The sequence below is a fragment of the Malurus melanocephalus genome, unplaced genomic scaffold (assembly GCF_030028575.1).
Source record: "Malurus melanocephalus ecotype Western Australia unplaced genomic scaffold, MMel_1.1 scaffold_135, whole genome shotgun sequence".
Taxonomy (NCBI): Eukaryota; Metazoa; Chordata; class Aves; order Passeriformes; family Maluridae; genus Malurus; species Malurus melanocephalus.
In genome coordinates this window covers 112,952-124,766 of record NW_026623367.1, presented here as the reverse complement: position 1 = coordinate 124,766, position 11,815 = coordinate 112,952, and the positions used below count along the sequence as shown (strand labels likewise).

Here is an 11,815-nt window from a genome sequence, read left to right as displayed (position 1 = left end):
TAATTTTGGGACAGTGGAACTCTAAACCTGACTTACCAAAGCCTCAAGGGACTGCGCCAAAATCAAGACTTTCAGTAAAAATTTTGTGATAGCAAAACCTGTTTGGTTCTGCTGGGCCAATCCTCCCATTTTGATGGTAAATCTTCAATAATGACACAGTGGAAAAAAGCTCTGCACCTGCTCTACAGCACAATCCCAAACTGTCTGCAGGGCTCTCACTGAAGAGAGTGCCAAGTTGATTTCCTAAAGGAAGAAAAAATCACACTGGTTGAAATACATACTTCACAATTTCTTTTGCACCAAGGGCAGTGCAACTGCCAAAGAAAAACACCACACTATATAAAAAAGTCTTTTTAGCCCCAGAAGATGTGGAATCCCCATCCCTAGTTGTGTTCAAGGTGAAGTTGGATTGGGCTCTGAGTGAGGTAAGAAATTGCTCAATTAAAACAAACAAAGAAAGCAAAACAAAGACACACAATCAAAACAAAGAAAAAACAAACTAAACAAAAAAAACAAACAAGCCAAACAAAACCAAAACAAACACTAAACAAACACTAAACAAAAGAAACCAAAGAAACCAAACACCAAAACAAACAAAACACAACAAAACAACCAAACCAAACAAAAAAATCAAGCAGAAAAAAAAACAAAAAAAAAAAAACCAAAAAAAAAACCGAGAATCCCAGAAATAGGGTGGAAATGACCCTAAAAACCATCCCTTTCCATTCCCCCTTTCCACCTTCCACGACCCCAGGTTGCTCCAAGCCCTGTCCAACCCGCCCCATGGAAACACCCAGCCAACAGCAGGACACCAGAAAAAAATCTCCAGTCGATTTGCCTTTTGAAATGTCTTTTATACAAAAAATTTAATCCACTTCAGAAAGTTACCTGCACATAGTGTCAGTTTGTAAGTGTTTAGCAGCACCATGGGTGTCACTGGGATGAGGCAGATGCTCCATGGTCACACACTTCAATCCCTTCCCTGGTTTCACTTAAGAAAAATGTGTCTGCATCAATAAAATGATCTCATTCCCTCATCCCAGACCTTGCCCAGTGACTCAGCTCATCCCTCTTACTCTGCATCTCCAGTTCACCCAACTCATTCATTCTYATCAGGAGAGACACCATTTCCCTTTTGGCCAATACCCATCCCCATGACCAATGGCAGTGAGTGTTTTACTCAAAAATAAAACTTCCCTGGCCACATTGTTATTGGGTGAGGTGAGTTCTGCTGTCCAGGGATTTCCAAACTGAGGGCACATCCTATTTATGACTCACTTATGACTCCTATTTCTCCACTTTGGGCATGCTGGAGAAGCCAACAATGATGTCCAACCTCTAAATTCTTCCAATACCCCTGTGAGGGAGCAAACCCAGCACAATCCAACCACCATCAGTGCCTCTGTCAAACCCTGAATCTGTCAAAAATGTGACATTCCCAGCTCTGGATGTAGCAAAGTGGCCATAAAGAATTGGTACATTAAGGAAAATTTAGATCAAAGGGTAACAAGCAGGTTATTTGTTTTTAATAAAGGTATCTTAAATATTTTCTTTGCATGAAAATGACCTTGAATTAATTTTTACGCTATTTGAACATATAAATATTTTGCTGTTTGGGTTTATTTAATTACTCTCTGGAAGGTAGGAAAAGATACCTTAGGAAAGAAGGAAGGAGAAAGCACCGAGTTTTTATTCAGGTGTGCTCTTCTGAAAGGGTCCCATTGATCTACTGATGGATATTTATATCATTATTTATACAACCATGGGCTGCAGTCCGTGGCACTAGCAGATCTTCAGTGTGATTATGACCCAACAGGATGCAAAACCACACTTGAAAAATACCAATTGTCTGCAAAACAGATTTACAATCCTAGAAAGGCAATTTCTTTCCACACCACAACAGAATTCAGTCCTCAAATGCTCCTCGGCTCGAGCTCAAATCAATCATTTCCAAGCTGATTAAGGACCTGGGAAAGCTTTCACTCTCAGGGCTTTACATCCCAGAACAGCTTTTCTTCACAATTGTTGCCAGAAATTGTCTTTAAAATCTGACTTGGATACTTGGCCTGAATTTTGAAGTGATTCTGATTAAAACAAAATATAACTTTGTTTATGATGAACGATGCCTCTGCCAAAGGGAGGGAAAAGATTTCTGTCCATGGTCTCAGCTGAGCTGCAGCAACCCTGAACTGCTGGGACAGAAACAGCTGCACAAACAGGACAGGAACATCATGATCATCGTTCCCAAGGGCTGCTCATGTGCCACACTGGATAAACACGGGGTGGGATCTGAGACAGGGACTGGGACAAGGACCTGNAAGGAAAATTTAGATCAAAGGGTAACAAGCAGGTTATTTGTTTTTAATAAAGGTATCTTAAATATTTTCTTTGCATGAAAATGACCTTGAATTAATTTTTACACTATTTGAACATATAAATATTTTGCTGTTTGGGTTTATTGCATTACTCTCTGGAAGGTAGGAAAAGATACCTTAGGAAAGAAGGAAGGAGAAAGCACCGAGATTTTATTCAGGTGGCTCTTCTGAAAGGGTCCCATTGATCTACTGATGGATATTTATATCATTATTTATACAACCATGGGCTGCAGTCCGTGGCACTAGCAGATCTTCAGTGTGATTATGACCCAACAGGATGCAAAACCACACTTGAAAAATACCAATTGTCTGCAAAACAGATTTACAATCCTAGAAAGGCAATTTCTTTCCACACCACAACAGAATTCAGTCCTCAAATGCTCCTCGGCTCGAGCTCAAATCAATCATTTCCAAGCTGATTAAGGACCTGGGAAAGCTTTCACTCTCAGGGCTTTACATCCCAGAACAGCTTTTCTTCACAATTGTTGCCAGAAATTGTCTTTAAAATCTGACTTGGATACTTGGCCTGAATTTTGAAGTGATTCTGATTAAAACAAAATATAACTTTGTTTATGATGAACGATGCCTCTGCCAAAGGGAGGGAAAAGATTTCTGTCCATGGTCTCAGCTGAGCTGCAGCAACCCTGAACTGCTGGGACAGAAACAGCTGCACAAACAGGACAGGAACATCATGATCATCGTTCCCAAGGGCTGCTCATGTGCCACACTGGATAAACACGGGGTGGGATCTGAGACAGGGACTGGGACAAGGACCTGGAAGGGGCGGAAAAGGGGGAATGGCTTCAGATTAAATGGGATATGGGGAACAAATTCCTGGCTGGGAGGGTGGGGAGGCCCTGGCACAGGGTGCCCAGRGARGCTGTGGYTGCCCCTGGATCCCTGGCAGTGTCCAAGGCCAGGCTGGACAGGGCTTGGAGCAGCCTGGGAYAGTGGAAGGTGTCCCTGCYCMTGKCAGGGGTGGAATGARATGAGCTTTAAGGTCCCTTCCAGCCCAGTCTGGGATTCCATGATCTGCAAGAAGAGTGGAATAACTTACTTTGTGAAGGCTGAGCAAACACCCAGGGTGAATTCCAGACACGCCTCCATCCCCATTTCCTCCTGGTGACACCATTCATTGGAGCATCCTGATAAAAAAAGGATCTGCCACAAGCCCAACAGATTTTATTTCCCCCATTAAGAGCTGTAACTTCCCACGTTTAATCCCCCTCAAAGAGCTGTTTGCACCCTGGACAGGGAGTTTTACTGGAATTGCCTGTAGGCTGTGCCATGCCAGGGATCTGCCAGGGATAACACAAACCCATCTTTTCCATTACAATCTCCACACCAACAGGGGAGATGTTTGTTGAAAATGGATTTATGGATTCCAGAGTTAAGAAAGCAACACCTCACCTCTTCAGCCACTAAACCCACTCATTGTTGCTTCTGTTGCACCTTCACCCATCTTATTTTTCAGTCTAAATTTCATGGCTTCACAAAGGCCAGGCTATCACACAAATGTGTATTTAAAATACTTTTGATTAACATTATTTACAAAAAAATATATATATAAAATACCAAATGTTATCAGACTAAGTTGGGAAGAACACATTTCCCTGCCACTGTTTTCCCAAGTATCTCTGCTGGCAAGCTGCCAGCACAGTCTCACTAAAATAACTTCAACTATTCCATTACAGGTGTTTTGGAACCAGTATCAAAGCAACCAAGCTGCAGTCACAGAAAAGCAGAGATGCCTCTCAGCAGAGGGATTTTTCTTCCATGATCTGCTCTGGAAATCCCCTTCTCTCTGGAAAAGGAGAAAAAAAGAGGAGGTGGTGTCTCCTAAACTAATTTATAATAAAACACGTGTCCAAACAGCAACAGWAACCTGATCAGAAGAGGTGATTGGTGATATCTGACGTGCACAGGACAGCTGAATATAGAAATGCCTCAAAATTACATATTTAAATTATCCAAAGCACCATGGATATTTTTATGAGTTCTCCACTAATGAAAAATAATTGTAGCAATTTTTTTTTTCCACTAGAAATTATTTTAAATTTTAAACTCTAAAGCAAGGCACTTTTCCCTGTGAGTTTTGGAACATCACACTCAAGTCTACAGGAGAAACCAGCCAAATTCTTGTGCAATTCTTGACTTGTCCTTCTGACCTCTGTCAGCAAAACCAGATCTGGGACTCGTGTCAATTTATTTGGAAAAAAGTGCCAAATTCATCCCAATTCCCAAAGTCCCAGTGATGTCTGCCCTTTTTTCTCGATTATTTGATGCAAATCTGAATTTTCTGTGTGATCTGAGAGATCCCTCATCCCAAAGTTCAACAACTGCCAACCCAAACTTGCCCTTCTTCCCCAGAACCAAAGCAATGAAACCACTCACAAAAAACACGAAGAATTTTAATTTTTGTCATGACAGGCCTTTTCAAGGCAGAATTACCAAACTGAAATCCAGCAGCTGAGAAACAGCGTGAGTCAATTTAAATGAGCTGTCACTATTTATTAGGGACATCCACACAACACAGGTGATCATCAAAATAAAAGGAATCAAACCACACACAAAAAAATACCAGAAAATTACACACTGGCCACGATTTATTACAGAATTCTCCTTTTTCTGAGACTCTCACACAAACCTCATCAATTCAACACAGGTGGACATAACAAGGCATCCTGGTGTTCCACAAYAAAAAATTTCAAAACAAAAAAATAAAGGAAAAGCGGGTGGAATTCCCAAGTTAAGGTGCACCAACACCCTGTGGTATCAGAGTATAGCTGTGAAGGGCAATTTTAAGGATGTTACACAAGAGGTAGAAGTAAGATTTTTGCAGCGTTCAAACACCCACAGTTGTTGTACAGAAATACTCAAGTAAGCCTAAACTGATGTTTAAAGTCTTGCATAATTAAAAAAAAGCTTTCCTTAAGATAAATTATAACTTGACATGTTTCTGTTGGGCCCAATCAAAATCTCCTTCAGTAATATCTCACTAGCAGTGTAAAATCAGATATTTTAAGGAAATGAGTTTGACCAACAAACATGTAAATTAAACACTTTAGACACCAAACAGCATAWTAAAATATAGACACTATTCATCTTTGCATATCTGTCATAAAAAATAAAAGGAAACTTATTTTTCCCATCTATATATTGGAAATAGCCTAATTCTGTGAAAAAACTATGCTCATTAAGTTATTACTGTGCATAAACAAGTTGTGTTTTATTCAGTAAAAAAACATAAAGCCATCTTTGTCTGGCAATGATTTCTACTGATTTATTCTCTCTCTAACCAGCTTTTATTTAATACATTATATGCAAATATTTTCCTTTTGTAAAGCTCATTTGGCAACAAACAAAGAAGATTTATAGCTCCAGTTCCTCAATTTGTTTAAAAGTTGCTCCTAACCCAATATATTTTCAATCTCTAACAGCACAGACACATACATTAAGTAGATTATTTTGCACCTTTGATTACAGTATTGCTAATGAAGAAAAATAAGGAATTTCCATTCTAAATAAGTGATAAATTTGATTGGCAACATTAATATTTTGTATTTAAAGATTACAAAGCAGTTATCTACCCCAAAAAAAAAAAAAGAAAAAAGAAAAAACGTGCTGGTGACTGACATGGATAAACTGCACAGGGAATAAATCAAGGTCTTGGCATAGTTAAGGCTCTATTTCTCTCAAAGCAGAACAGGAGAAAACAAGGTGCAAAATTCCCAGAACCCCACCAGTTCAGCCCCAGTTTCTGCAGCAGGCACATTCCTCAGCTTTAAGAGAAAGCAAATTTATCCTGGCTAATTCCAAGAAACCTCACAAAAAAGGCTGGGAACTCATCCTTTCKGAGTTTCCATAACAAATGTTCAAAGTGAACTACTGGGCTTGTGCTTAAAGAGCTCCTGAACTCAAGGCAGAGCATCAGATCAGAACAGAAATCTCTTAAAAGCCATGGCTTCAATGGAAGCAGGAGCAGACTCAGCTCTTCAGCAGCCCAATTATTCCAAAATAATAATTAAAATATATATACCACAGTCAGCTGCCCTCACATTGACTGATGTGAAGTGCTCCCCACTCCTGTTCAATCTACAAAAACTAAAGAATCAATAACTCAAAGTTCTTCCACTTTAACGACTCCATTAGGAAAAGTAAATAAATCTGTAGCACACTGTGGCCATAAAGAATTTAACATTTCATTTTGCAGCTAAGATCACATTCTCTGCCAAAGAAATCAAGATAGAAAGAACAAAATCCCCAAAACCCCTGCTTTGGGTCAGGCCAACACACAGCATTTGTCAAAACTGCAGCTCCCAAACAGAGGAAAAAAAACCAAAAAAATCCAATACCCAGCTTCCAGCGCAGGAAAAAATAGATTTTTTTTTTTCAATAACAAACATATAGGCTTAAGGTCTGTTTGTTGCATAATTTTTACAGTATTTWAATGAAACAAAAATCCAACTTCCTGCAGAATTAGAGCTCAGCCTAACTTAGTAAATCGTGTCTCTGTGAATATCCCACTGAGCCAAGCTGGGTTCTGCCACTGCAGGAAGAACAGATTTAAACCACAACCAAATCCATGCTGTGCTCAGCTCTCCCTGCACTTTGTCATTTCCTAAATCTGGAAAAGCTGAGCTTAAACCCTGCCTTGCTCCCTTCCCTGCCAGCAGGAGAGGGGTGACCCTGATCCCAGAGGGAGAACCCCATCCCCAGGGATCCCAAAGGGATCCCAAGCCCTCTCCTGTCCTTCCCTGGGACAGAGCTCAGTCCCACAGGATTTAAACACAGGGGAGGGACAGGGACAAGCCAACTCTGCCCCCAGCCTCAGCAGTCAAACCCAGCAGCAGATGGGAAAAGGGAATTGTGATTCAAGCAAAAATTCCTGGTGCCTCAAGCCCTTCTGACCACAGGAGCCAAAAGAAGAGTGATGCTCTCCCCTGGAATCAGGGCTCCCTGCAGCTCCCTTCTTCCCAAAGCTCCCTCYTCCTTTCCATCCCCAAACAAAGTAGGGAGGCCAGGGCTGCAGACCCAACACAGTTGCAGGGAGTTGTGCTTGTGGTCACCTCTGACTTCTTTTTTCACCAGAAAAACCCACAAAAACCTGGAGTATCCTCCCCACACCTCCCTGCAAAGGCAAATACCTCAATAAAACTTCTCACTCATAATCCCCTCCTTAAACCATTCAATTCCTTCCAAGAGAAAAAGTGCCAGGAATAATCAAAAGATACTTATTGTGAGCCAGAGCAGCAATTTCAGCTGTAAGGCAAATAATTTCCAAATTACACACACCCAGGTGCASAAAAAAACATTGGTGGTGGTGGTGAACACCAGCAGCAAAGAGAAATATTCAGCTTGGAAATAAAAAATTCCAAGAGCAGCAGTTTGGGAATTAAATTTCACTCACTCCTGAAAAAAAAAACAGCACGACAAGCATCATGAACTTAAATAACCTCCCTGCACRCTGCTCTAATGAAAACAACAAATTAATGCCAATTTCTGAGGTTTAGTTTACATAAATGCCATCAGAGCAAYTGAACTGCCAGAGGGACCCTGTGGACACAGAAAAACAGAGATATAAAACCTATAAACAGAAAAAAAAAAAAAATGAGAGAGCTTCCCCTGCTGCTGGCCTCCTTTCTGGGAATTAATGAGGTTGAATCACCCTAAACCTCCAGTCATTTATAGAGAATAGAGAAATAATTGTAWTTCTCAAATCTGTGTTGCACTGGAGAATCAATTTGGGATTTTAAAGCATTACTACCAACTATCTCACTACCAACTATCAAAAAGCACCCTGGTAATAATCCTGACTGAAAAAGGGAGACCTGAATATCCCATTTACTAAAACTGGAGCAACCCTGCTACCAGAACAGGCTGCAACTCTGCCACCTTCATCTCACCCTCAAAATTTAAAGTGTAAATCAAAACAGGGAAAAAAAAACACCAAACAATTCAATCTCACGAAAGGGGCATGAGGGTAGGTGGTGGAAGTGGAAARGAAGGGAATAAACTAAATTCTACCTGATTGCTTCTCAAAATGGAGAGGGAAAGGGGGATTTTCTTTTTTCCCCTCCAAAAATCAAACCCAACTCCAAACCAAAACCACCTCTTTGGCTTAAGTGTGACCTAAAACCTTAAAACCCCTGAAGTYCATAAAACATTAATACAATAAGTCCCTAAAGCCAGAAGCATCACACTTGTACTTATTCACACCAAAAAATCAGTGCAAGACTTGCAGAATTTGTACCTCATTGCCATATTTGCCTTTTTAAAGAGGCAGCAAAAATAATCTGACTGACAGAGCTGCTGCAACTCCAGGTGGCATTTTACAAAATAAAGTGGCTTTCCCCCCAAAAAAATGCAAAAGTATTTGCAATAAAACAACAGAAGTAGAGCATTCTGAAATGAGAATTGAAGACAAGAGTTATCCTAGTTCTGATGCAGTCTGTAACCAACTCATTTAAAGAAACAGGCACCAAAAAAAAATTTTTAAAAGAAGATTTTTGTGTGAAGACCTGGAGTTTTTGTGAAGAAAGCAGAGCAAGGTGAAGTGAAACACGAGCATTTGTAGGGAATGACAAGGAGCATCTGAGCGGGACACACGTGATCCAGGGGGACTTTCCAAAGCCACTGAGCTCCTTAAAGATCCCAAAGCCAACTATTTTGTCTGTGTAATTAACGTAATTAACAGCATATGTTAATTGCAGTCAAATAAAAACCCTTTAAAATTAATTTTTAAACTGAAATTGCAACCAGAAGTGACCATGCAGCTTTTTATCACTCTGAAAAAATGAAGATGTTAAAGGCACATTAACTATGAACCAATTAATTTCTCTTCCTTCACAATATTAATTAAYATATGAGCAATACAGGAAGAACCAATTACACCCTAAACATTCACTACTGCAAAACAACCCTGCAGGACCACAAGGGTTCTGTAAACAGAAAAAAAAATCAGTTCCAAACTTTCAAATCCTGATTTCCTGTCACTATAGTAACAGCAATTAAACCCTCAAATTACCCACGAACTGAAATACTGCAAACTCCACTTTTAAGCTGTGGAGTACAATCAGTTTCACAAATGCAGATTAACCTTCTAAATTAGTTTGTGCAAATAAATTGCATGTGCACACAGAGAAAATACTCACACTGAAATAACTCYGCTGCCTGTTTTTCAGGCTAAGGCTAAAAATAATCTTTTAAATTGAATTCACTTTCTTTAAGGAAAAGAAATATCCCAAATCTTGCTATACTAAGAATCTGATTTCTATCTACTTTTGCTTTTAAACTTTACTCAGTGGATCACAACGAGGCCTGGGTAAATTTTAGCTACAAATTCCCACGCCTCAGTAGAGGTAAGGATGGCACTATTGAGACAACACCWGCTCTAGAAACATCCACGGATCCAAAACTACACAGCTGCAATTGGAACAACTTTGCAAGTACAAATACACATGAGGACAGTTCTATAATCACCCACCAAAATGTCAAATTCAACACTGAACACTACATGACATAAAAACCATCATTTTTGTCTTTCACACTTTGCTTATATCCCCCACTTAATTCACTTTTAACCTAAGAACTGCTCTCCAAAGCTGCTCATTAATATCCTGATGCTCAAGAACCTTAATTATTAGTAGCTATTAAGAGACTGTGTAACAGTAAGACAGTTGTTAAAGCATTAAAATATTCCTAAATGCCCTAAGTACAAACCTTGAATTATTCATTGCTAATTCTCAACCTGAACAGCCACACTCTGATTGTCTAAGCCACAAAACGGAGACTAATTAACAGCAATTAAATATATTAAACCTTCCACGCCAAAAAATACTCAGTTAAACAGCTTTGGTAACCTAGTACATAGTTAGCTTTGTGTAAATATTTTGCAAACATCCCTTTCCCAAAAATTCCCTATATCCCGCGTGTATATTTATATAMCAATATACAGAGTTCCTGAGTAAATCATTAAGTCTGATTATTCGGAAGATTTGGCAAAATATTTAACTAAAATAGATTTTTAAATTAACATTCAATGAAGACATTAAAATAAATATGGAATGTGTCTTAAAAAAATCATTGTACCATGAACTTACATTAATAACAATAATTTTTAATTAAGTGCATACTATGTTAGAGTGTTACTGGTTTTAAACCCACTGAGGAATCAACAAATCTGATTTCCAGTCCTGAGTGAGTTTTCCATCACCTGCTAACGTGCACTTCAACGCAGCTCACACTGCACTGCTACAAAATGCTTTTTTTTAGTGTAAAAACTGAAGTGGACTGTGCCAGGGAAAAGCTCAGCTCACACTGATTYTGCTGGAAGCTGAAGTGGCAGCAGAACTGCTGAAGCCTCTCCCAGCAGCAGCAGTGAACACTGATTATTCCTGTCAAACCAAGGGAGAACCCATCACAAAAACCAACACCACAGCAGCAGTGTGGATGGCTCCTGACACAGTGATGAGRTGCAAACTGCTCACTGATCCCTTTGGCTCTGAAAAGGACTACATATGGTGCAAAAAATGAAATTAAATAACACCTGAACGAGTATTAAGTACCTTTAAATATGCTAAATTTTCTCAGTAACAAACAAAAAAAAACCAAACAAACAAACAAACAAAAAAAAAAAAAAATAGAGAATTAAGTTCTACCACACTGTGGTTTCTCAGGTCCTGGCCTGACTTTTGGGTAAGCACACGAGGAAATGCTCAGCTATTGTTCAGCTCCTCTGAGCATTACAATTCTCACATAGCAGACACCGCAATATTAAAACTGCATTAACACCACGGGAAGCTGTGTCTCCCCGTATCGGAATCCCAGTACCAGCACTAACCAGGCACATTAATAGACCCTTTTTGCCTTCTGACATCCCATAAAATCCCCCTCCCGCGGTGCTGGGCAGGACCCAAGCCCTTTCCTCCCCATCCTCGGCGCTCCTCTCATTATCCACAATTATTCCAAAATTCTCATYGTTTCTTCAGCTTTTCCACTTCCTCGGCTCTCCTGCTCCACGCTGCTCTCTTCCCGTGCTCTCAGAGGACAGAGTGGCCCTTGGAGTTGTTGTTTTTYGGGTGTGGATTTTGGCAGAGTGAGCTGCAGTGCGCACCAGAGCGCGGTGCGAGCCCCGCGTGTGGCGCCGGTCAGAGCGCGTAGGGCAGCGGCCAGGGCCAGCACATCTGGAACAACAAAACATCTGTCAGACAAGCCTGGAAATGGTGCTAAAAATAAATTTTACATTGTTCATGAATTTGTTCATGTTGCCTTTTGGTTGGTCTTACGAGGCAGATGTGATAAAAGCGTTTTATCGCGGTATTTTAATGGGATCCTAAATGCACGCGCATATAACACGTACACAATCTTTATAGACCTTGTAAATTAGCATCTCTACCTAGAATTCCCCAATAAAAGGCTTAATAAATGAAATAATGTCC

At 40.0% G+C, this 11,815-nt stretch overlaps 1 protein-coding gene across 1 annotated transcript in view; it reads right to left on the bottom strand.

Moving 5' to 3' along the window:
• Nucleotides 1–11,024: 11,024 nt before the first annotated feature.
• The window catches only part of LOC130576320 (uncharacterized), an 18,386-nt gene continuing 17,595 nt past the window's right edge, over nucleotides 11,025–11,815 (bottom strand). Inside the window, exon 9 of the mRNA XM_057370884.1 lies at nucleotides 11,025–11,560. Coding sequence (XP_057226867.1) covers nucleotides 11,337–11,560 — 224 coding nt within the window. The 3' untranslated portion in view covers nucleotides 11,025–11,336. The remainder of the gene's footprint in view (nucleotides 11,561–11,815) is intronic.